This window comes from Scleropages formosus, chromosome 16 (genome assembly GCF_900964775.1).
Source record: "Scleropages formosus chromosome 16, fSclFor1.1, whole genome shotgun sequence".
In the NCBI taxonomy this organism is placed as follows: domain Eukaryota; kingdom Metazoa; phylum Chordata; class Actinopteri; order Osteoglossiformes; family Osteoglossidae; genus Scleropages; species Scleropages formosus.
Genome location: NC_041821.1, coordinates 10,188,972 through 10,215,593, shown reverse-complemented (window position 1 = coordinate 10,215,593; position 26,622 = coordinate 10,188,972). Strand labels below are relative to the sequence as shown.

Below are 26,622 nucleotides of genomic sequence, written 5' to 3'. Positions count from 1 at the left end.
ACTTTGCATATACAGGTCTCCACCCATCAAAAGCCAAGTTGGAGCTACAGAGGCATCTAGCCATCCTGGACAATAAAGTGCAGGCCTCCGTTTTTGAGACTACTATGGTATGGTGACCGCAAGGGTGTAATTTCTTTCTCTTGGGGCAGTTTCCCTGTGTTACTTATCCATGAGCCACCTTCATTCACCTGCTAGTTTAATATTTATCAAGGAATTAATATTCAGTCTTTGTGGCCAGTCCTTGTTAATTCTTGACAGCTTCAGATAAACACTTCTGTTCAATTAGTTTAATGAAAGGAGGATTAGAGTTTGATTTTTAGCAAACCTCTAATTTCAGTGCTAATTACATTTACACAGGTTAAAGCTGCAAGGTAAACTCCAATTTCCATTGCTGAAGTTAGCTGATATGGGAAATCTGCTGCATTACTTCACAGTTATCATTTTACTTTAACAGTCATTTCCACTTTTTTCTTGAATGCAGATTAACCATTTCCCAGAATTACAATCTGCCTACCACTCTCTCTTGAGTCACATGCCACCTTATGCACAGACAAGGCCTAACGGCATCAGTGAACAAATAATACAGTTCTGATTTTACATACATTGATTCAGAAATTTCAGGTGAGTCTTGGGCTAGAACCTGTCTTGAGGTGTTATGTTGTGTAATTGTTTTGAACGAACCCTTTTGTCTTGTAGACTAATGTTCTGTGTATCCATTTGTCATTTTACATGTGCAGAAAGCCAGGCCAAAGACAGAGCAGGAGGAGAATGAACTGGTTGTGTCCAGTCTCCGCAGATTGTATGAGGAGCGCCAGAAGAGCCATCTGCACACTTGCAATGGAGGGGTCAAACAGGTATACCTTTTGGCAAGTTGGGCCTTTTAAAGGACCTGAATGTTAAGGGAAGAATCCCTCTGGGCTCAAAGGACTGAGAACTTAATATTGTATACCCACAGTGCTGAGTAGGTTTCATGTTAAAGAGCAAAATTGTGACATTAACGTAAAATCTTTTATTTGCTGATATCACTAACTCTTAAATTCTGGACAGCAGGTAGTATTTTTCTTAATGGCTCAAACTTGTGAGTGAAAGATTGGAGTTTTAGGTCCCAGATTCCATTAGTTTGAGCAAAGTTTTTATTGAATTTCCCTCTGGAATTAATGATTTAATTAACACATTTGTTCCAGTAAAACTCCCAGCTGCATAGATAAGTAAAATTGTATGCTTTAGATTAGAGCAGCGCCTAGTTTTCTTCTCTTGCCTCCTTCAGCTTTGAATATTTAAGATTTTTGTCTCTTAAACTTATGTTTCTTTCAATCTGAATTTTGTGCTGGTATTAAAACAGCTGTGGGAAAACCTGCTCCCCCATAGTGCTGAGAGGGTGACCAGCATGTGGTGAGGTCTGATGCTCTCTGCAGGTGGCTCAGGGAGCAACAGAAGATGCTGGGGACACAGGCTTGAGTGGCAGCCGATTACGTTTGGAGCAGTTCAAGAGCCGTGCAAAGAAGTCCCTCGCAGAGTCTCTGGAGGGCATTTTGAAGGTTGGTGAAACCAACTTTACCAGGCTTCAAGGTCCCTGAGTCAGTGTTTGCTTTTTTCAGTATTTGTGGCTTTCTTTGTCTATTGTCTTACAGCACTAGGTAGACTGATAGTGAATCAGCCGTAGGGTTTTAAATACCAAAGACCTAAAGGTTTAAGGGTCTATAGAAACATTTGAATGTCAGTACCGTAATGTTGGTTTAACATTAGTTGCCATCTTGTATGTATTTAATTGCTAGTACTTTGTCAGACTCCTTACAGCTGTATGTTTGTCTAAGCAAACCTGCATGTATGTGGTTAGATGCAATGCACAGCAGTGTTTGGGACACAGCTGTTTACAGCAGTGCTCTTGCATCCTCCTCAGGGAAGCAGGTCCAGAGTCCAGCGAGAGGGCAATATAACACGAGAGGGTTATTCCAATTCCTCCAGCTCCGCGCTCAACAGCAGGTCTCAGGTGTGCTATGCAAAGACCCCCCCAGTAGCATTTGCTTATTTGTCATGTTGTTAATCCTGCGCTGATCCCATTAAAAAAAACTTTGTGGTGTATGACACACAATTCATAAATTTTGTTGGCTTGCAGAATGCCTCCCTAGAAGAGCCCAAGTCCTCCTTGCTGCCCTCCAGCCCCCTCAAGTCTCACAATTCCACAGGAGATCTCAAGCATCTGGAGACAGCATCACCAGAGCTCAAGCAGCGAGGGTTCCGCCGGCGTGCCAGCACCTTCAGCCACCTGCCCATAACCTCTCCAACAGGACCCCCCATCCAGCAGGAGCCTACACCTGCCACCAAGCCCAAGCTGGTCCGCCACTACTCTGTCAGCACTGACAGTCCGCACCAGAGCAAGTAAGGGGAGGGGCTGCTCTACTGCTGGCTGTCTTGCAGCACTGCAGCAGTACCTCAGTGGCTGACTAGCAGCTGTGTAGCCCATATGTCGGTGTGACTTAGTGCACAGCATTTATATATGTCTTGGGGCTTTTAGACTGAGCTAGAAGCGCCTCTTCTGTTTTTCTGCTCCACTGACATGACTGTTTAGCACACTCAGACTGTAAGTGCCCCGTTTTTCCTTTCTACAGCCACCTCTGCCTTTCCTCCTGTAACACTGCTATTCTTTCTTCCTTCCTGTGCTGCTCTCCTTGATTTCTGATTCCCATGTTGTTGCGGGCAGGGCTACAAGGCCTGCTGGTGAGGATGACATGACCTCCTCTTTTCCTGAAGCTACATCTTCCCCTACATGCCAGCTGGTGCCCTCTGCCTCCTCCCCCAGCTTCTTTAGATCTCTTAAACTGAACCCCAGTCCAGAGCATGGTGGCCGGCTGCCCAAACGGAGGTGAGACACCTCTTATTTCCCCTGCCTGTAGCAAGGCTGGGCTACTAGTCCCGCTTTTATATTTTGCTTGTAAAGCTGTCAACATGTCAAATAATTGTTTGAAGAGAAGTCACTGATTTATGTTTACTAGTTTTTAGCTGCCATTGATAGTGGAGTGTAACACACATGCTCTCATGACATAATAACCTAGATTTATAATTTGGATTATTGATTGGTTTACTATACCCAGATGTGGTGCAAGAAGCTCCTGGAATACTCTTGGTCAGCAGAGCTGCTGTGTTTTAATGGTTCTGGGTTGTTTTGGTACAGATGTCACTAAGTTAAATATTAACACAGTTCATGGGCCTGTTCAAGGCAGTTGTGCTGTTCTCACAGAAAGGAACATTTTTAGAACATTATGCTGAGCAGGGTGGCTGATGCGGACTCTGACAGATTAAAGGTGTGGTGTGTGCCACTCTGGGTGAATTATGAGGGCCAACAAACACAGGGATTGAGTGCTGTTTATTATGATGGTGTTTTAGTCAATGCTTTTCATAGTAGCCAGTCTTTGTCATAAACATGGCTGTTGCCATAACCACAGATACAGAAGATAATGGGAATTAGAGAACTGGTGGTGGTGGTAGAACTTTTGCAGTTGCACAGTATGTGAACACTTCGGTGCTGGTGTACACGCTCTACGTTCCCCATTTTCTTTCCTCTTTGCTTCCTGCTTCTGCAGCCCCCTGGGCTCCTCGCATCTCAGCGGTCTCCGGACACGACTGCACTCCTCTTCCTCTGTTCCCAATTTTCTCAAATTTTTGGCACCAGTAGATGAGAACCGCACTGCTGGCAGTGAGAAAAGGTACAGACAGTTTGGTCTCCATACAGTTTGGTTTTGACTGATGGTTCTGTGGAAGAAGGAAAGCGACTGAACACTGGCAGCATTGGTTAGCACAGGTCTATGCTATAGGCAAGGGAGTCCTGCAGTTGTATTCATCTCTTAATGTGAGTGACTTACTGCAGCTGGAAATTGACTCTCTTGGTCTATGTGTGGGCTCATGCCATCCATTCTCTTTACAAGTACAGTGACTCCCTGACTTAGGAATAAATAACTTTTTACCATTAAACTTTTTTGAGATGTACTTAGTATTTTTTTTATAAGCAAAACCAGCATACCAATTCAAACAGTACGCTAAAGCTTAGCTCAATGTGCCATCTAATAGTAAGGTTAAATAGTAAGTGCTGCTAGATTCTTTATTGTGGGGTTTTTTTTTTTTATATAAAAATTTACAATGGGTCATAAATACTCAGCCAGGGGACTCAGAACATGTGCATGAAGCTGTCTGCCAGTCTGGTCTCCACAGGCTGTTCAGCAGCATGCAGAGGGACAGAGACAGTGGTGCTTAGATGTTCCTATATGAAATGCAGAGCTGTCATGTTGCTGTCATTTACATTTATTCATTTAGCAGATGCTCTTCTCTATGTTGGCAAACAGTGAATAGCTGATGGCGTAGTGGTTAGAGCTACTGCCTTCGGATCCAAAGGTAGTAGGTTCGAGCCCCCTCTCCGGCTATAGTACCCTTGAATAAGGTACTTACCCTAAAATTCCTCCAGGGAAAAAAAAAAAAAATCACCCAGTTGTGTAAATGGGTAAATAATTGTAAGCTTGTAATAATTGTAACTTTAACACTGTAAGTTGCTTTGGGAAAAAGCGTCAATTAAAGTGAACAGATGTAAATGTAACTCAAGAGTAAACAAAATTGCATTTCTCTAATTGCAATTGCAGACAAATGATTGTAGAGTCACTTAGTTCAGTACTACCGTTTTCCACATTACGCAGGTAGCTGCATATTAAATTAAAACAGAATTGTAGAACCCTTGCGCCAGTTAGTTTCACGTGTACATGACCCTTCATAGTTATGTCTGGATGAATCAGTTTAGCTGATGAATGGGACAGCTGGTAGTGTAGACGTTAGTAACTACTGCCTTTGGGCCCAAAGGTCGCAGGTTCCATTGCCACCTGCAGTTGTAATACCGTTGAGCAAGGTACTTACCCTAAATTGCTCCAGTAAAATTACCCAGCTATATAAATGGGTAAATAATTGTAGGTATCTTAACATTGTAAGTCGCTTTGGAGAAAAGCATCAGCTAAATAAATAAATGTAAACGTACATCAGGGCGCCACCTAGCGTAGGAATACTATTAGGAAAAGGAGAAATTAACTTCTTAGTAAGGCCAGGAGGTGTCACCAGAGGCGTTTGAGAACATTTTGCAACATACCATGAATAAACAAGTTATTATAAAGCAGGACTTAAAGCTGTATTATTTTTCATGACGGAGAAAAACATTTCTTTATGTTTGTTTTGGTTATATAGGCATATTTGTCTCTTAATTCAAACGTCATTGAAACTTATTTTTATTTCTAATAGTATTTTTGTGACCTAGTTCGTCTGTCTTTTCCAGCGATGTGGCGGCTCTCAGCAGCCCATCTGCAGTGGGTGTAGTTGGTGAGCACAGCCCCCTGCGCAGCCATCGACACTCTTGGAGACAACAGATCTTTCTCAGAGTAGCCACACCCCAAAAAACCTGTGACCCCCCTTCCAGATATGACGGTAAGACTTAGCCCATAACGATGTTTTTCATCCATCATAGTTAGGTAGTCCCAGTGGATTACTCTCATGGGCAATCACATTATTGGGAGACCTGTAGAAAGGGAGGGACTCTAGGTCAGGTACTTCACTTATGTTGGTGAGCTGTAGGCATTCTATGTGTGATTTTGCAGGTGTGAAATCGATAGATGGTGCTCTTTCTGGTGTTCACACAAATAAAAAGCGGCGACTCCTGTCATGGAGTGGGGTGTTAATGACTTTTAAAATATTCTGAATTCATTTGCAGGGGCTGAAGTATCTTCCTTTTAGCTTTTTGGTTATTCAGGTTAATTTCTTTTTTTCTCTAACGTCATTAGAATAAATGATACTGGAAGATGGCAATATTTGTACTAAACATGTAACTGAAAATTTGTTTTTTTATGTGCTCTAGGCCTCATAACTTACTGTATTATGAAAAGGTAAATTGGAGTACCAGTGGAGTACCTGAAGGATAACAACAAAAAGATCAGTGTAGTACCCTTGTTCACTGTTACCTGCTGTCATCTTCCCCAATATTTCTATTATTTTCCGTTATGAGGTACTTTATTAAATTTCTTGTTCTTCTGTGACAACCTGGATTTTCCTTAGCTTATTCATATTTGATCTTCTTTTGAACTTTATGGATGTAATGAGTAATCTTTTTTTAAAAAAAAAAAAAACAGCCAGAGACTCATCTCAGGGTCACTTCTTGGAGAAAATGTTGAACTTAACCATTCTTCCTACTCATCAATGATTTTGATTATTTACCCTAAAGAAATGGATGGTAAAAGTGGCTATGTAAAAGGTGTCTTGTTGTCACAGATATATAATTAGAAAAATGCCGGGGGTAGAAAGATCTTCAGTTTGGCCTGCAAGATATGCTCTAAATTATGAGCTGATAAATCAGTACTGGGTGAAACCTCAAAAGTGGGAATGTTTCCATCACATGAGTGTCCACATTTCTCCAGGGATTCCAATTATGTGTGAACACATGTTTGTCCAGGAGGTTCCAAATACTCAGGTATATGATTCCTGGGTACCATGGCTGTTAAGGGACAAAAGAGTGAACCTTTCACAACACAACTACTCAGTACATTGTATTTGCATCTTTGTGGAAATCCTTCACTTCAAAAGTTGGTGCGATGTTAGACGTTGATGTTCATTAGCGGGTAACTGGGTTGTTTACACAGGATGTTTTCAGGGTGAGTGTGCAATTCTTGTGTGATTGGAGTTCAAAGCCTTGAGCTGCAAGCTGTGCACCTGTTTGAGCTTGTGGCTCACAGCCCTCTGTAATACCGCCTGCTTCTCTGTGTCATTAACTCTATCCTTTCCTTTTAATTAGCAAATTGCAGGTTATGTTCAGGTGGGCAGTGGGCCAGAATGTGTTCTGAGAGGGAACTCCATTTTTTCAGCTGTCAATGCCACTTTGTCAACACTAGGAAATGAAGTACTCTATCATCTGTGCTGTGGCAGGATGACAAGGTTTACTCTGGCTGCTGTTTTGCTCCAGGTTGTAACTGTCTATTTTAGATTCCTTGGGGGTTAGGCTTGCAGTGTCTAGGGCTAGAAAAAAGGGTGATGTCTGGGATTTTATGTGTCAATCCAGTAGCGGTGAGATTGAGATTCTGGGTTTTGGACTGCCTTTGTTTATGTGGACCAGCGCAGTAAGTGTGTTTTCATATGGACTCTTCATCCTGTGCCAGTACTTTCCCTCTGCCTAAACCCCTGTTTGCTTGTTTCTAGTTCTATTTCAGGGGATTGGAAGGCAGGCTGTTAATGCTTCTGACACCCCCACCATGAAGGTTACTTTCTTTATACGTTGCATCCCTCTTGCTAAGCCCTCTTGTTTATATGAGACGCAAATGAAGCAACCATCATGATTGACTCATTTAGCTGGAACTTTTGTCCGCACTGATTTACAGGGTTAAATTTGTATAATATGTTTAGTTATTTACTTGATTACACACCTGTATAATTTCTACTGTATCAGTTCGGCTTAGTGATAAGCAGGAGCAAGATTTTGCACCCAGATCCTTCAAATGCTAGGTGATGGCTTGATATTTAACACTACCTGCTACTCTAGGATATCCCCAGCTTGCTGTTACATCGTCCCAGGTTTGTGTCTGTTTTAGAGAACTTAACCTATAACTGGGGGTAAAGCATCATTTATTATATGAAGTCTTCAAGAACCCCTGGTTCAGTGGTAGCATACTTCTGTCATCTGAATTTTTTTAATTCTAGCCAATGCTTTTCTCCAAACTGACTTGCAATCTTGAGGTGTTTACAATTATTTACCTGTTTATATAACTGAGTAATTTCACTGAAGCAATTTTAAGGTAATTGCCTTGCTCAAGGGTAGTACAGCCATAGGTGGGAATCGAACCTGAGACCTTTGGGTCCAGCGGCAGTAGTTCTAACCACTACACTACTAGCTGCCCGTCATATATGTGTATGATATTTCTAAAGAATGTGAAACGTAATGGATTTTGTTAGTAATTCATGGCTTTCCTATTCCCCACATGTACTGAAATCTCTTGTCATGTACATTACAGATGAAGGAAAGATGGAAAGGGAACACGGATGTGCTTGTGTGAAATGCGAAATGCTGCCTTGTTGAACAAATGTCTTCTGTAGGTAGAAGGGAATAATGTTGTGGAATAATGGAATTGAACATCATTCACATTTGTAGTAATTTTCTCTGTGGGAGAAAATGTAGCTACAAAAACATTAACAAGTCTGCAGTTTTATAATTCATTCAGATTTAATATACTTTTTTTTCCAGATGTTTAAGTCTATGATGGAACAAATTAAGGCTTATTTTTCATTTTCACCATTGGTCTGTATTGTGTGGCAAGTTACTCCTCTAATGTGATATTTTTTCACACCTACTGTACTTGTTGTGCCTGTTGTTTTCAAGTTTAATGTGCAGCAGGGAGTGCTGTCATTCAAGTTTGAGTGCTTGGTGTGTCTCAGAGTGTGTAGTTGACAGCTGTATCACACGGGTGCAGGAAAGCGCCTCTTTGTCTCTGACCCAATTTGTGGCGTTCGTGTGTGCTGGGTGTTGGCCGAATGCCGTGTTTGCACAGGGAGTGGACAGCCCTGCAAGCCGCCGCCACTGCGTCATTGTGTGTGTGTGTGTGTGTGTGTGTGTGTGTGTGTTGTATGTATCTTTGGAGAAAAGTGTCTGCTAAATGAATAAGTGTGTGTGTGAGAGGGAGAGAAGCACAGAACAAGTATATTGGCATTTCTATTAAGTGAAGATGAGTAAAGCTTCAGTTTTATCACTTCCATCATAACTGGAAGGGTCATGTGTAGTTAAAGTAAAGATTCATTATTAAAGCAATATTTTGAGTGATTGTTTTGTAATCACACCATACCACTTGATCTGATTGACTGAGTCCTACGGCGCAGGTGTTTTGTTTCTATTTTTGAATGTTTTGTTCAGCCATTTGATAAGTTGAGTAATAGTTCACACCCGTCAGACTTCTGATGCCCATAAAAAGGAATTGCGAAAGACTACACAAAAATGGCAAGGTGATTTGAATCTTAAACATTCCTTGAGACTTTGAGGTTAATGTTTGATATGTTGTGTTTATATGTAACTTTGCAATGATGATTCTGTGTCTAGATATTTTTGTCTTTTGTGAAAAGCACTTTTGTTTTATTTGAGTTTTATGTTAGTTTGGGGGAAAAGTGTTAGTAAATATATTTAAAGTTTCTTCTTTCTCACGTTTCTTTTAGCCTACTGTAGTGCTACATCAAAATTCTGAGATTATTTCTTTAAAAGTACAAATATAGTAAACCTCGTAATCTTGTTTGTTGTCATACACATAAGTGTATGGTTACTTTATCCCATTGGTGACAGAATTTGTCTGTTTGCAGTGTGAAAGACAAGGAGAATTGTGCAGAGTGGTTGAGTGAAGACGTCATGTTTGGGCTGCTCCCCTCTGTCTTTACCTCACCAAGTTGGTTGGAGATGGTGGCGAGAACTTTGTTTGTTCAGCATGAGCGGCTGGGCCATGTTCACCCTGTGAGCACCAGCTTTCTGGTCGATATGTGCGCATTTCCTCTGAATCGTTCAGCTTTCAGTACATCTGTCAGCTTTGCTTTTTCTGTATGTCTGCAGCACTGTTTTTGCACGTTGTTCTATGTGTGATATGTGCAACATGGAAAATGTACACAGGAAGGTCTGGCATAACCTAATTATTAAAAACCATCTTAACTTATGTACGTTCAGCACATTCCAGTGATAATACGGTTGAACTTCAGGCACTGTCTGAAAAGTATTTGTAAAAGTAAAATACTAAAAATATACAAATTCATGGAAGAACTTTTAATTCAATTAAATTCAGATAACACACTTTTTTTTTTGCCTATAATCCTGAAAGTATTATTCCCTGCCAATGTTGTGCTGCCCACATTTTTGCTGTCTGGGATTTTCCTGTGATCCTCATGCAGGTGTAATTTATGGACAGCGTGGAATGTAAGAAAACAAGCCTGTAACTGGTTTTGCAGAAATTAGTGCAGAGCTGGGGTAATTAGCACGGTGTAACACAATCCAAATATTCTCAGATTTTGAGGAATCCCACATGCTTTTTGGGTCTTTATCATTTGTGCAATGTTCCGACTTGCTGCAGAGAGTCATCACAGCCTCTTACAGTCGGTGACATGACTGTTCTCACAGGTCATGCCCTGACCAGCAGCAGTTATGGTACTAAATCGGGGGTCATTTAAGTTCCCCCAGCCCCTCTTTCCCAAATGAGCAGGGTGGGATTTTTGTTCTGCATGAGTCCTTTAGACAAGTTCACTCTGTGTCAGGGTGATGGAAGAAAACAACAAGGGAGAGGTTTTTATTTTAAAGCAAAACAGGGTATTTTGAGGTTTCAGATCCACCCTGTCGTTTTGGGTGGGGCCTTGAAAAGGCTTTTTGTGTTTGTGTGTATGTTTTTGTGTGTGTGTGTGTGTGTGTGTGTGTGTGTGTGTGTGTGTGTGTGTGTGTGTGGTGCACTGGAGCATGTTTGCTGTATAATGCTTTAGTGAAGTGTTAGCTTTTGAAAACATGAAGCCAAAAACCCTTCAAAGACAGGAACGCTCATACTATGTTCTTGTGTAGTTTACAGAATTAAAAGATTCAGACATGATAATTATATGCACATATGCTGGAGGAAAAACACAGAAAAGCACACTTTTTTTTTTTTTTTCTCTTCTTTTTTTAAAAAAAAAAAAAAAAAAAAAGAATTGGAACAATAAAATAAAATGAGGAAACGGCCCAGACTTGATTTCCCCAGGAGCCGGATGGGCAGGAATGATGGGTTATTTACAGGGAGGGTCAATGATTGGTTTGACCTGATAAGGAGCGGAGCTCAGCCTGAGGATGAATGAAACGTGAAGAAATAGGATGCTCCCCAGCTAGCCAATGAGGGCTAGAACTTGCACACATGTATGTTATAAAAGGCACACAGGATATAAAGATTTTTCTTGGTCCTTAATTTCATAGGACAGAAAGTACCTTCATCTAGTAAGAGTCCAGTGTTATCTGCAAAGTACTGCTGTCACAATCTTAACACTCTAGTCTATATATGGTGCATTCTAAGATGTTCACATCTCTATAAATCATGTATAATGCCTCTAAAGGCCTTTTTTGGATGGCAGGTGGTATCATCAAATCATGTCTCTGAATTTTTTTTTTGTCTTTTTTTTTTTTTTTTTTTTAACCCCTGCTTGTACCTTACATCTTATGTCCCTATGGTCAGTAAAGCATTCATCAAGGAAAAGCTTGATGTCATGGACATATACTTTTTTTGTTTCACTTGTAGATCCTCTGGTCTTCCTCTTTTTTTCTGCAGAGAGGTGTGAGGGCTCAGCAGAGCTGGGAGCTCCTGGGGATGGCACCCTGGGAGTGGTGCAAGAGGAAAGGCGGAAACGGACCAGGGCTGAGCTGAGGGAGCTGTGGCGGAAGGCCATCCTACAACAGATCCTGCTTCTGAGGATGGAGCGTGAGAACCAGAAGCTACAAGGTGAGGGGCTATAAGGGGATTTATGTCTGCAATGGCCTCCATGGCTGTCCAGATGCCTCCAATACCCTACTAGTTTGGTTGCTTTCTTCGCACACTACAGTTCTCCACTGTCATGGCGGAGAGGAGAAGCACTAAAAGAGGAGTTTGACTTGTCTGCTGTTGGCAGCTGGTTAACTGACAGATTTGTAGTAGATGCTCGACAGGGCACTCCTTATGCCTTCCACCCCTCCTGGGGCATAGGCTGCCAACAAGGGCTCTCCTTGAAGTTTCCTTGCTGGCATTTCTGTAGCTGACAAGGTTTTTACAGTGTGGGGTAGCTAGCCCCACACCCAACCCTCCTCCTTTCTCAGCTGGGCTTGGGACCGTCCATGGCAGAGTTAGGGCAATACTAGCTGATCAAGACCCTTTCTTGCAGGGATCCTCTTCCATCATGACAAGAAAAACAAGAATCATAGATAAAGAAATATTATTACATTTTATTGTAGGTACATTATTTAGCTTCAACCCATATACAGATGGGTCTCTCTAACAGTTGTTACTTAGAGATGTTATTGTTGTGTTTACGGGTGCAATAACTACACTCGAACACAAATAAAGATAAGACGCGATGGATAATGTTTTCTTTTTCCTTTACTGAACCACGTGCAGCAACAACTCTTCTACCCTTTTCTGTACATATTGCCGGCCAACCAAACTCTAACCCATGGTGCTATTAAGAGTGGCCTATTAACACTTAGCCTGGAGTTTTCACTATAATCAATACACAACAGTTATCGTGTGTTACTAGTGTTAATGCTGGAGTGTAACATGCCTCTAAGCACCACCACCCCTACCCCCTCAACAGAGGCCACCCGGGAGCTCACTCTGCAGATGTGTGTAAATGTTTACTAAATGGAAAGAGTTGGGTGTGAGGGAGAGTGTTTTTGGAGTGCAGCTGTGGTGTGAGTGCTGCCTGATCCAGTGGAAAGACTCAGCTAATCCTGTGTGTAAGGGTAGAGGTCAAGAGGTCAGACATCGGGGGGGGGGGGGGGGTTCGGCAGTGTATACAATAACAAGCCAGAAAATATCTATCATTGTTGTGATGGTTCCCCTCCTTCCACATTAAACATTATAGTACCGTTTCAGTGATGCTATTCTGTGTAAATGTTTATTTTACTCTTCTTGGAGATCTGTCAGTATCGTTTCTTAACCGTTACATTTTTAACACATCCAGTGGTTTGGAAGACAAAGGATTAGACAGAGTGGCACACTTTAAAGGGTCATTGATGTGGTTAGGGACTTGAGATCGCAACCAAGGTGTGACTACTAAGAAAACTACAACCGTATGTCGGCACATCTCTCTCTCTGTCAAAACAGAAAGGGTATGTTTCAGTATAGAACCTAGTTCCTAGCTTTTTCATCGCTTTCCATAACCAGTTTTTGTCTCCCCCTGGTAATGAATAAACAACCACAGCTTTCTGAAGAGGGTGTTGACATCAGGAATGCGGGTCAATATTGACGCAGGAGCAAGCAAACGGTCTACTGTGTAGTCCTTTATTTCACAAGAGCGTTCCAAAGCTGCATAATGTAACGTTTGATAAGGAAGTCTTCACTTAATCGTAAATATGATTCAGAGAACTTTTGGTTGCGGCAACAGGGGAATTCCCTTCTGTATTAAACTTTTCTTTATTACATGTTGACCAATAGTGTGGTTCCAGACCGTTATCGGGGGTATGATGTAAATGAGAGGTTACACTGGGGAGTGTGGAAATAAGTGGTAATCCCAGCAGAACACTGTGTTAATGTGACCTCACTCACTCGCTCACTTTCGCTAACTGCTTTTCCTTGCCAGAGTTGTGGTGGTCCAGAACCTATCCCGGAATCCCTGGATGCAAGGCTGGGGGGGGGTAATATCTGGGCAAGACACTAGTCCATTACAGGCTAGAAAACAAAGTACAAATTTCTGGGGAGGGCCTCTCAGAAATGTCCTTAATATGCTTATGTACTTCAGTAAATATCTGGTTCTATGAATTGGTGGCAGGGTTATAACTCGGTATCAAGTTTACCTCTAGCCTGGGGCATGTGGATGACACAGGACTGCACCAAGTGAGTAATGGAATGGCTCCACAGGTGCCATGTCAGGCAGCCAGCCAACCAAGCAGCCATGTCAAAGCCCAGGACAGGTGCCTCAGTTGCAAGGTGTGTCTCTTCAGCTTCCTCCAGCACGCCCTGCTTTCACCCATTGGCTTGAGAGGCAAACTGACATCCTACACAAAGCAACAAGCTGTATATGATGGCGTGAAGCCAGGCCTCTTTGAAAGTGTTCTGGGTTAGTCATGTTACTTTTATACAAAATCAAATCACTTTGTCACTTCACCATAATCACAAGCGTACAGGTGGTGAAAATCTTTGGTGCATTCTCCGCAGCTGTGCAGCATGAGTTGCAAGTATGCAGACCACAAATATATACAGTATACACAATAAACACCTGTATAATATGTACAGTATTCATATAATACAATGCACATAACATACATGTATGACTCAATGTACAGATAATATACAATACACATGTAATATGCGATACACATATACAATACACAGTACTTGGATCAGATTCAGACCAAATCCAGTATCATATTGTTTTGTGTAATTGAAGGAACATTAAGAGACAAAAATATCGAGGGTGTGTTTAACAGTAACTTGATAGAGAAGGGAGGAGTAGCCTTCTGTATTTGGTGTGTAATGCTGTTTATGGGTGCTTGACAACTGCATTGTTCTACCACATAACCCTTAGGGTTAAAGAGCTTAGCTTACTAAGAGCTGCCATAGCTCTGAGAGAAAATAGTCCATTGCATGATACATGCCATTGGAGAGGTAGTACTGTTCAGGTGGGTGATGACCAGTTTCCCAGTGTGGACAGTAGCCTTTATACAGGGAAAAGGGGTGTAACATCCATAATATGGAAAGGGAAAAGGATCGTCTGGCCCCCTCCTTTCCGTTTTTCTCTTGCACCCTAAGTCTTCCTGACCCTTGTCTGCAGCTATGTTGTGGTGTGGGTGGGCAGCTGCTGAGTGACAGTTGAAGGAAGGGTGGGACTCTATACAGGAGACTGTTATCAGAGTGGGTGTGAGGGGTGGGGCTCCGCCCTGTACCGCCGACTTCTCTTTTATTGTCCCCTGGAGCTGTTTCCCTCTGCTGCCTCTTGCCCTCATGTGGGGCAAGCATGTAGCTGCGTGCATTTTCAAACTTAAGGGTTTCTCCTCTGCGGCACAGTGACAGATGTATTATGCCCCTTTATTTAATTCCGAAAGGGGAAATAATTAAATAAAACAAGTCACTTTAGTAAACTCATCCAGAAGATCGCAGGTTTGTGTGCATTGTTTTTTTTTTTTTGGATACTTGCAGTAATAATCACATGCTGAAAGGTTCCTAGTGCAAAAAAGACATTAAAATATCCTTGTTGGTAAGCATTCCTTTGAAAATTTTCAGTAACAGTGGTTAAACTATAAGTGTAGCTAATAATTTTGTTCAGAGAAACATCCTGTGTACAGGTGATAAACAGTAGTTTGCGTGGGCCTCCTGGGGCAGATGGAGGGGCCCACCATCCCTGAACAGAGCTGAATGTGGCTGTGTGGCTCTACAGTCTAGGAAGCTACAGGCAATGACAGAGCAGCAGCAGTCAGGAAACCAGGTGCTGGGTGAGAGAGGATGGGTGTAAGGGCCACATACACAAACTCTCACTTGCACACCCTCACACATCTTCCTTAGAAAGTGCAGGCTTACCCGTGTCACTGACAGATCACACGCCCCTCACTAACGTCTCAACTGGAATGCGGGCCTGTGGGTCCTTTCTGGGCACTGTCTTCACACTGTTGAAATAACCTGTTGGTGGTTAACCCAAGGGCAGATAACATCACAGCTGCAACACCCTTTTTTTTAACATTGTAATGTTTTTTTTTTTTTTTTTTTTTTTTTTTTTTTTTTGGCACATTGAGGAAACAAGTTGTGCTCTCAATAAAGTGTGGTCGTATACTTTTGTTTTAGCCTTTTTTATTAGAAAATTAATTTTTTTTTTTTTTTTTTTTGTGCATTGAAGAAACAAGTTGTGCTCTCAATGAAGTATGGTGGTATCCTTTTGTTTTAGCCTTTTTTATTAGAAAATTAATTTTTTTTTGTGCATTGAAGAAACAAGTTGTGCTCTCAATGAAGTATGGTGGTATCCTTTTGTTTTAGCCATTTGGCCATGTTAAAGGATGACAAACCTTAGAAAAATTATAGTAGAGACTGAAAAAGATAATTTTATTGTATACATTTGATACAAACTCAAATATCAGAACTGCCTTAATACAAACATTAAGTAAGTTACTTGCAAAGGATTTCTGTTTAAAAGTTTTAACATGCAAGCAGATCCAGTAATTGAATCTGTATTTTTACCTGACAGTTTCTGGTCCTTTTTTGTGTGTGTGTGTGTGTGTGTGTGTGTGTGTGTGTGTGTGTGTGTGTGTGTGTGTGTGTGTTAATCTCGTCATAATGTTGTGGTGAAAATGTGGCTGAAATCCTGTGAAGCTTAATAATCCTAAATACCACAATGCTGTCCCTGTGTGCACGTACGTGCGTACCTGCGTGCATACATACATGCGTACCATAGCTCTGATAATATAATTTGGGTGGTTTTTCTGTTTATTACTTTAGACTGGTGAAATCCACCGTTTTGATATTCAAACAGTTTTTCTTCAGCTTGCTTCAGTATTGATAACTGGATGAAGATTTAGGATTGCATGTTGAGTTTCATTTAGCATATTTCCAGAGCCTTTCCCTTTTCTGCTATTGAATGCCATTACCAGTTTAAACAAATGGTGTCTATGTCCATAATCACGTTGATGTCTCTTATGCTTCGTGAGGTGTCAAGTTAGATCAGTGGTCCGACAAGTGGTTACTCATATGCCATGTGTTATGTTTTCAGCTTCAGAAAATGACCTCCAGAACAGGCGCCTGAAGCTGGACTATGAAGAGATCACACCCTGCCTGAAAGATGTCACCCAGGTGTGGGAGAAGATGTTGGGGACACCAGGACGGGCCAAAGTCAAGTTTGACACAGAGAAGATCCATATGGCTGTGGGACAAGGTAAGGGTTCTGCCAAGAACCAGCAGGGAACCCCTTAGCGTAAGCTATTGCTTTATTAGCCACCTGGGTTCGTTGCTCCTGCTCTGAACTCCTGATGGAGTCCTTGGAAAATATATCTGGTGGGGTTTTTTTTTTTTTTTTTTTTTTTTTTTTTGAAACTGAGCAGGAGTAGGACTTATTCATGTTGTTGTCTTAAGACAGGGGAACGTTGTTTGTTTCCATTCATTTTTGAGGTGCTCTTCACCATAGTGACATACAGCTAAGGATAAACAAAACTGTATTTCACCAACAGATGAGAGAGATGCAAACACACTTCTCAAATGCACATCACGCTCGTAGCTACCTATATAATTGATAAGAGGTAATTGCAAGAGTTGTTGAACAGTGACCTTAGGTGTTTGAAATCAGTAGGTTGATGCCTCTGCATCTATGTTAGAATTACCAAAGCTATTTCAATAAAGGACTTCAGACAATGTTAGATGTTGTATATCACAGCTGTGAACCTTGACCCACCGTCTGAAGACCATGCTGATACTAAAATAACAGGTGTGCCTTGGGGAGGTGGGCAAGCAGCAATGCATCCCAGGGCAAGGGCTCACAACAGGTCGGCTGAATCCTGCTGTAATCTGATCGGTCTGATTTTCTCCATGTTTTTATTGGTTTTACAGCCCTGCTTAACTCCTGCTGTCTAGAAGTTAATACCTGATGTATATTTTCTCCTGAGAAGCTAAACCACTCACTGCAAAAAAATTTTCATTTCCAGTAATGATGTTTTAAATTAAATTACACAATTCGTATGTACTGTATGGAACAACAGAACTAAATTAATGCAAAGTTAAGCGGTGATGATTCATGGACCTATTCCTCTCTTGCAAATATGCTAAAATCTTAATTCATTTAGCTCTGTATGTAGAAGGAAATGCAAACAATTCTTTTTATACAGCTCTGAATGCTGTGATTCAGTTCAAATTATGATTAATGTGCCTGAGAGCTGCCTTTTGTGTTGTGTTGACATCCAGACATTATTACAGGACATTTATGGCTGGCGTGCTGGATTCTCTGCCAGATGGCTTCAGCACACCATGTGAGGCGTAGCATGACAAATCAAGTGATGCAATTTGCCTGTGGTCCTGTGCAGGTGTTCCCAGACATCACCGTGGGGAGATCTGGAAGTTCTTGAGCGAGCAGTACCTCCTCCGACAGCAAGTCCCTAGTCGGCACCCAGAAAGAGAGACCCCCTACAAGGAGCTGCTGAAACAGCTCACCTCCCAGCAGCATGCAATCCTCATTGACCTGGGTGAGTTGGGGGACCAGCCCCAAATTCCCAGCTTGGAAAACAAATATGATGAGATCCATTTTGGTTCAGACTTGCCACTGTCCTCTCAAGTTCATTGATAGTATGTCACCCTGGCTGTGTTATTTCCAAGGAGACAATTGCGCAGTTGTACAACTTCTTTTTATAGCCATATGGGATCTTATGTAGAAGAGGCCTGCCCTTATAAAGCTGATGAGAAGAGAACTTCAGGCTTCTTTCCATGTTTGAAGACTTCCTTAAAAATTACACCAATGTTCTTCAGGAAGTGGTTCAGCCATGCAAGTTAGTCCAGGGGTAGGCAAGCAGTGTAATGGTTACAGTAAATTGTTTGCAGCACTTGCTGTTTTTTTTTCTTTTCTTAAAAAACAGAAAACACCTTCACACTTTACAAAAAAATATCACACGTGGGCATGTCTGCAGTAGTATATTACAAGAGCTTTGCAAAACAACGCAATTCATTGCATGGATGAAATACACCATAGAAATGGAGGAATCAAAAGTATGTTTATTGGGTTTCTTTAGAACTGTTTTATGTTACATTGTAATTCCTTGTTATCTTTGTAGAATTACCACGTAATCTGTTTTGTGACAGGGAGATACAAAGGTGTTGCTTCCATGTAATAAATAACCCATGAACTTTGTGTTACTCAATGCAAATACTTCACTGTACACCATGTCTTCTCTGGCTTTCAAAATCATAAATATTTGACATTATTAGTCTCATAATACTACTAGAAGTGGCAAGGCTCTGTCATCTCTTCATAAGGTAATTTTTTTTAATAAACATTGTACGTGCAGTATGCTCAATATTTCTAAATAACACTATTGCTCAATGTTTACTAAACATCAGCTTTGAGTTCAAGGTTCAGGTTTGGAAATCCAAAATATGTTGTGCTTAGAGGAAACTGATTTCAGTTTGGGTGTGACTTGCTTAAAATTTTTCCATGTGAAGAATGACTCAAAAACCTGGTGAACTGCTAGTGAATGCACAACCATTTTTCGTAAGTAATTTCAAAGGGAAGCAATTTTGATCTTGTTCTTGGAGTAGACAGTTGGTGGAGGAAAGTTTTTTTTGTGTGTGTGTGTGTGTTTCTTTCCCACATTACATAACTAAAAACTTTCTCCAGCTTTAGTCAAATTTAAACTTCTAGATATTGTTTGTTCTCCGCTCCTGTCTATTAAAATATTCAAAATCCTAGCTTTAGTTAGAGTTTGATAATTGATGTTTTCTTTATCTTCCTTTGGAATCCACAGTGTAATACTGTGGCTCATTCAGCTGTCCATTACTTACATCCTCGTCTCATTTCTTCAGTTAGATGTGTCCATTGACGTCAGTTTGCTTTCTATTATCACCTCCCACGCAGAACCATGAAAAATGGTTCTTACTGGACAAGGATTGCCTCATACGGACCTGCAATGCTCGCAATGGCCTGGTTGTGTTTTGATTCCTTGCTGGGTTTTGCCATCAAACTCAGATGGATGTTATGATTTCATTTGTTTGAAAACACTTTGCAGTGGGGAGGGCTCATTATAAATGTACTTCCATTGATAGGATTGGGATGAGCTGAACAGCCACAGGATTCTTGCTGTGGGGCTGTAAGGGTGCATTTATGCAGTTTTTAGACTTTTGTTCTGAGTGTTAAATAGCTTATTTTCTGTGAAGAGAAGCTTGAAAAGAGTCCACAGTCTGTTGGCACATAGCCACCAGGCAGTAGCATCCTTTGTAGAAAACGGACTCATTTATATAATTCAGTGTTTTCCTGAGCTACCTGCATTTAAATTGGTTTTTTTTTTGTGAATTTTGACCTTCACATACGTTTGGCTTTTTCTTTTCTAGTATTTGGTGACTCTTGCTTTTCCCAGAACACCGTTCCTTAAAAATAATGACTGAACACTGACCACGGTGTTCCCCTCCTTTTGTTGAGTGGCAGCTTATGTGGCAAGCTGTATCTGGAAGAGTAGCAGTTGTTGCACTTCTCTTGAAATCCGTCCTCTTCATAGAATATGATGGACTGTAACCTACACTCCAGTGAGCAATGTAGCCGTGTCTCAGCTGTGATAATATGGACATTTTCTGTCCACACAGGCCGCACATTTCCCACACATCCGTACTTCGCGGCCCAGCTTGGGGCAGGTCAGCTGTCCCTCTACAACCTACTGAAGGCTTATTCCCTGCTGGACCCTGAGGTTGGCTATTGCCAGGGGCTGAGCTTTGTGGCTGGAGTCCTGCTACTACACATGGGTGAAGAGGAGGCCTTCCAAATGCTCAAGTTCCTCATGTACGATATGGGCTTGCGCAGGCAGTACCGGCCTGACATGATCATCCTACAGGTGAGCCTCCTACCTGCAACCTCTTGTGTTTCTGTGTGTGTGTGTGTGTGTGTGTGTGTGTGTGTGTCGTGCTTTCAAAGGTAATTGTAAGCACCACAAATTGATGTGTGTCTGTTGCATTTGTAAGAGTGCTGGTAACACACTGTATTGTGGGGTCTACCCTACCCGTCTCCTGTGTTTTCCTCTCAGATCCAGATGTACCAGCTTTCCCGGCTGCTTCATGACTACCATCGGGATCTCTACTGCCACCTTGAACAACATGAGATTGGACCCAGCTTGTATGCTGCACCTTGGTTCCTCACAGCCTTCGCATCGCACTTCCCTCTGGGCTTCGTTGCACGTGTCTTTGGTATGCATCATTTTGGCTTTTTAATGTCATGGAGGCATAGCTGAGATCACATTCACCTCATCGTTGCCCTGTTCCATGGAAAGGGCTGTTCTTCCTACTGTACATATTTTTGCATGATCAGGATACTGATAGACAAGATCAGCCTTGGTGCCAGACAGATCTTGGCGCAGTTTTTATGATCATTAGTCTGCCGGGCGCCAAGGCCACTGTGGTGTTCCCACACCAGGTGTGATCAGCCAGTCAAAGTCGTCAGCATACCAGCGCTCTTTTACCTGTGAAAGGTGACCTTGGTCCTTATCCCCCATGTTCCCACCCATACATTCCATGGTCACTGAAGCAGCACCATCTGATAGCAGTGCAGTCATGTTGGCAAGGGTGGAGGCTCTGACGTGATCAGGAAAGATGCTAAGCCGCCATCGCTGCACCCAATACATTCAGATACATTCAGCTCAGCTGTTCCTGAGGGGAACAGCTAGTTTTATTTCTTTGTCCGAATACCTCATTGGGTGCTCCGTGGAAAATGGTTGAAAAGCTCTAATCAGGCATCCTGACCCAAACCCATGATAATCACTGCACAATACTGTGCAATAGCTACTTTCTCCTGTTGTATAATTGGATTACATCATTAGGTTGACGTTGCCAGTTTGCACTGGAAGCCACAGGAATGTGTTGTTGTGTCCTCCAGACATTGGCCCATTCTGATCAGTGCTGCTGTCCCCATGCACAAAATGAGTGGTGTGATGTCTGTTTTCCTTTTCTGAAGTCTCTGTGTTCTTGTGTTTTGGTGCAGATATGCTCTTCCTGCAGGGGTCAGAGGTCATTTTCAAGGTGGCCCTCAGCCTGCTGGGAAGTCACAAGCCCTTGATCATGCAGCACGACAACCTGGAGGCCATTGTGGAGTTTATAAAGACCACTCTGCCAAACCTGGGTTTGGTGCAGATGGAGAAAACCATCAACCAGGTGAGTTTTGGCCAGGGGTTCTTGTGTGACTTGTATGGTGTCTATGTGTGTGTGTGTGTGTGTGTGTGTGCTAGGAGAATGGAATGGAGAAATAGGCTTAAGATTTAAATATTTAAGGTTGTCACACTGATGAGCTGTTTCAATGTTTAGTCAACCAGCCGTCAAAACTGACACTTTTTTTTTTTTTAATGGCCGTGGGTTTTTCCACAGGTGTGCATTTTGCCTGTGTACACTCATGAAACAAACAGGAAATTACTGATTGCAATTAATTTGTAGGTAACAGAAACTTTCCTAAGCAGTACATATTTCTTAACAAACAACTCTGTGACGTGGTCATGCTCTGGGTGTGGGTCCCTGTGGAGCGGTGCAAACATGGGCTGGGTCCTCCAGTCTGCAGAAAGGATGCATTTCAGTGGAGACAATGTTATTTTCTTTTATTGAATAAGGAAGTGGCTCAGAATTCTCCACTTCACACCATTAAAGTGACAGCAAGTCTTACTTTGCCGGTGGCCATGCGAGAGACCGTAGTGTGTTTCTGCAGGAGTTGCCACTGATGAGGTCACAGTGTGTGATCACTTTGCCTACCGTTACTTGTTGTGCACATAATGTGGGAATAAAATATGATCAGGTTAGCTAGGAGGGTGAAAAACCTTAGTGCCAGTTGAAGTTGTAATAAGGCAACATTCTATTATCAGCAGATGAAATAAAATGACTTGTTCCTTGTTTGTCTGGTGATAGATACTTCCATGTGGCCTAATGGTTAGGGATGGATATGGAGATATATATATATATATATATATATATATATATATATATATATATATATATATATATATATATGTATGTATGTATGTATGTGTATATATATATATATATATATATATATATATATATATATATATATATATATATATAATAATATGTATATGTAACCTGAAGGTTGACTTGCTCTTGTCTCCTCAAGCCACTTATCAACCTCAGCTTCCACAGGAAAATACATGAAAATACATTGTATACATGAGTAACAGTTGCAAGTTGCTTAGGATTAAAGCATTGGCCGAACTGGGGAAAATGTATAAACAGGTTAATATTTGCAAAAACAAAGGATTTTTTGCTTTTAATAATGTCCATGGAGATCTTCTTGTCTTAGGACATATTTTATTTCGAAATTTCATAGTATTGCACCAGTTATGCCATAACAGGGTGAGGAACACGTGTTTTTGGCACAGTACACATAACTGAAGAGAAATGCCTTTTTTGGTTAGTGTACCACTGATGCAGCTTATATGATGTTGATGACCCATCAGAGAGAATGATGTTCTGCATGTTGGCACAGCTGAACTCTGTGAGGTGACGCACATTAGACGCTGACTGCAGTCTCGTATCCGTCAGAAGAGGCCTTTGTGTGCAACTGCACTGTGGTAATGGGTAACAACCGTGCCTGGCACAAGGCTGGACCACTGAGCGAAGTGTGTTTTCCTCTCTCCTTGTGCCACATGTTCCACACCATCCTGTCCCACAAACAAAACACGGGCACAGACACAGTGACACAGTGTCTGAGACAAGTGCTGACGTCCACTACAATCTCAGCTCCATCTGAGCTAGCCTCACGAAAGGACTTTTATTATTCTTTACTATAAATGCAGCAGTATTTCTGTTGCATAGTATTCCTTTGTTTTCCCAAAGGAAACTCCCATTTTTATGAAGTACATTTATTAGTCACAATTTATCTGATAGTGTTCACATGTCATTTGAGGCTTGAACAGTGATAGATGGTTTGGATAGAATACAACTTAAAAGGTGGATTTAAAAAGTAAACTGTTCCTTATCCCCCCATCCCAAGGCAATTTGAAGGACATGCTGTAGCGGCAGCTGATGGGGCATGCTCAGACCGGCTCCAGGCCTCTGGCTTGTCTCTGCCTGTCAGGCCCCACCCAGGGGCCCCCACTGAGTCACGCGCTGTGTGATGGCATGGCGCCATGGATCTGAGACTGGCTGTGTGTGTCACGGGTCGTGGTTTCGCCCATGGGGTCACGGCTCTGCACTGTAACTGTATCCAGGGCTGTGGTCCTGTCGTTGTTCCCAGCAGCACAATTGGTTTAAGGACGCTCACTGGTCAAAAAATCTCTGAATCAACACCATAAAAAGGACTACAGCATATATTAAACAGTTTGTTATGTTTAAAAACCTCAACATGTATAAGGCGTAGCTTATGTAAGCTTACTTGTTTGATTAGAAGTTAATAACTGCTTTTCTTCCCTGTGCAAAACAAGGAGTAGGGTGGAGCCTGTCCAGTCACCACACCCTCCATCTGATCATCCCGGTCTCTCTGGCTGCATGCAGGTGTTTGAAATGGACCTGTCCAAACAGCTGCAGGCCTATGAGGTGGAGTACCATGTGCTGCAGGATGAGCTGCTGGATGCACCCTCACCACTCAGTCAGCAGCAGCGTGCTGCTCAGCTGGAAAAGACCAATAGCAGCCTGCGGCAACAGAACATGGATCTGCTGGAGGAGCTGCAGGTGCATTGCCATGTCATCCCTCATGAGCAAAAATTAAATCTGAGTTATGGAAAGCTGAAAGCCTGATGTGTAGTGCTGCCCTTCACATTTACATTGCATTTACAATTGTTGATTTAGCAGGTGCTTTTCTCAAACTCAGAGTAAAGAAAACTGCATTTCACTGACAAAGGGTTTTAACTTCAGACACTTTTTGCTGGATCACATTACTGGAATAGCTGTCAAATAAATACAAAAACTGTGACAATGTGATGCAGATTTACATAGCTGCCAGGGGTTCAAGAAAGAAATGAGCCCAGAATATGACTTTTGTTTTGACCTTCCTTCAATCCTGTGAGGCACTCAGCAGTTCTGTGGAAACTTCATGCTCCTTTGTGTTCCTCTGTTTGCACCTCAGGTGGCCCATGCCAAGATCCGAAGCCTAGAGGAAAGTGTGGAGGGACTGGTGAGCAGTGAGGGCCGGCTGCGGCGAGAGGTGCAGTCCCTGGAAGTGGAGCGCTCTGCGCTGCTAGACACAGTGGCCATGCTCCAGGCTCAGCTGGCAGAGCTTGGCTACCCATCTAACCAGAACCTAAACCAGAGCGGGGACCAGAGCCTAGCTGCCGAGGGGGCCATCCAGCATTAAGAAACCATTACCCCCTTCCGTCAGCTGTAGAGTGGCAGGTCAGAGAAGCAGGATGCCCCCTGAGCAGTTCCATTACTTGTGCCGGCTGTGACATTTGCACCGTGACCCAGACACATGATGACCACAGCAGTCCTCCACAAGTACTGATGAGAGAGGCATTGTAAACCAGCATCAGAGACTCTGTTACAGATCCCGTTCTGTGTTACAGCTGCAGGCCATACAGATTGTATTTAGTGGGAAATGGGACCTCTGGACCCCACCCTCCTTACTGTCGCACTGAATAGCAAGGGCTAAGTTAATGTAACATGGATGTGGTGTTAGGTTCACACGTACTTGAGTGAAAGTACTTCCACATTCTTTTCTGGTAAGTAGGTAGTACTGTCTAAGTAGGGAGTACTGTCGCACTCCACTCAGTTATGTACTGTCACATGGAACACAGACCTCGGCTGCTTTGTAACACCCAAAGAGTTCTTTTCCAATTTATTGCTCATTACGTGTAAAAATGGCTTTAAAGACCTTAATTACATTTATTTCCCCTTGTGCTATGCATATTTACATCAACACTGTGACAAAGATGTTGATGTGCTTTGTCTGACCTGTAACAATCAGAATAATATGTAAGGCCTTCATGTTTTGAAGTTGCCTTCATGCTTAAATTTTGTTTGGTTAACCACCGCTGTATGTTGCAGAAGGAAGATATTTACTGTCTGATACACTAAGTGCAGCTTAAGCTGTTCAAAATGGGAGACATTAAGAACTGTTTGTCGAAGATGAATTTCTGCATTGTACATAGGTGTATGTGAGAGCGTGTCTGTACTTGTCAGTCTATGATTTTTCTCCCAAACTACATTGTATGCAAGTTCTATTGAAGTGATTCATTGTACCCTTTGCACATGTTTGTTTTAACTATTGTATACTTTAATTTACATTTAATTTTCTTCCAGTAAAATCACAGTAAAGATTTTCTTTTTATGATCGTCACATGCCTGTCTTTCTTGAAAGCTTTTGTCTAGTTATATCCAGTTATTTTTTGGATATAGAATGGAGTGAGGAAGTAGGGAGTTAATTTACAGGAAGCTTTCAATGTACAAATTTAATCAGCATTAAATATGTTAATTAAAAGCTCCATGTAAGTAGAATAAGAAAATAAAGTTATATGGAATGGATTTAGAAATGAGATTAACCACAGGGTGTGGCCTTAAGGAGAACATGCAATCCTGTTCCATCACAGTGCCTTGGTTTTAGGGTAACCCTTTGTAAGTGTTCTGTGCAGGTCAGACCTGTTGTACTTGAACCTGAATGTACTTCTCAAAGTGCCGATCTGTCTGTCAGCGAATGAGACTGGCCTGGGTCCTCAGCAGCCATGAGGCATCACAGGCTGCTAGATTCTGTCCTTCCTTTGTTCAGGAGGAATTCACACACTGTACCAGTTCTCTCCATCCCAAGCTGCTCAGTGTGCAGCTGAACAGTCAGTTAATGAAACCCTTGACTCTGTTGACTTAGAAAATGTTGCCTTTTTACCCAGACAGAACATGGGACATACATTTATTCACTTAGCAGACACTTTTCTCCAAAGCCACTTACAATGGGTACTATGTAGTGTAACTAGCCCGCACACCTTATTCACCAAGGTGACTTACACTGCTAGATACACTACTTACAATGGGTCACTCATCTATACATCAGTGAAACACACTCCTCTGTGTCACTCACACACTATGGGGGAACCTGAACAGCATGTCTTTGGACTGTGGGAGGAAACCGATACAGGCACGGAGAGAACATGCAAACTTCACACAGACTGAGCAGGGATCGCACCGATGTTCTCTTGTGCCACCCAGGTGCTGCGAGACAGCAGTGCTGCTCGCTGTGCCACCGTGCCACTGTGAGGCATGAATGACAATACCATCCCATGTTAGGCAGTTGGGAGTC

At 42.1% G+C, this 26,622-nt stretch overlaps 1 protein-coding gene across 8 annotated transcripts in view; it reads left to right on the top strand.

Annotated features, from left to right (window-relative positions):
• tbc1d1 (TBC1 (tre-2/USP6, BUB2, cdc16) domain family, member 1) overlaps positions 1–25,628 on the top strand; it is a 52,720-nt gene extending 27,092 nt beyond the window's left edge. For 6 of the 8 annotated variants that reach the window (XM_018737974.2, XM_018737976.2, XM_018737975.2 and 3 more), the window contains 14 exons: positions 16–107; positions 738–854; positions 1,416–1,538; positions 1,901–1,990; positions 2,117–2,379; positions 5,306–5,454; positions 11,316–11,486; positions 16,432–16,593; positions 17,732–17,890; positions 19,995–20,239; positions 20,429–20,588; positions 21,379–21,548; positions 23,892–24,068; positions 24,463–25,628. In XM_018737974.2, coding sequence (XP_018593490.1) covers positions 16–107; positions 738–854; positions 1,416–1,538; positions 1,901–1,990; positions 2,117–2,379; positions 5,306–5,454; positions 11,316–11,486; positions 16,432–16,593; positions 17,732–17,890; positions 19,995–20,239; positions 20,429–20,588; positions 21,379–21,548; positions 23,892–24,068; positions 24,463–24,690 — 2,306 coding nt within the window. In that variant the 3' untranslated portion in view covers positions 24,691–25,628. Of the gene's footprint in view, positions 1–15; positions 108–737; positions 855–1,415; positions 1,539–1,900; positions 1,991–2,116; positions 2,380–2,701; positions 2,864–3,581; positions 3,705–5,305; positions 5,455–11,315; positions 11,487–16,431; positions 16,594–17,731; positions 17,891–19,994; positions 20,240–20,428; positions 20,589–21,378; positions 21,549–23,821; positions 24,069–24,462 lie in introns of those variants that run through there. The other 2 variants (XM_029259062.1, XM_018737977.2) reach the window with 2 other exon arrangements.
• The last annotated feature ends 994 nt before the right edge of the window (positions 25,629–26,622 follow it).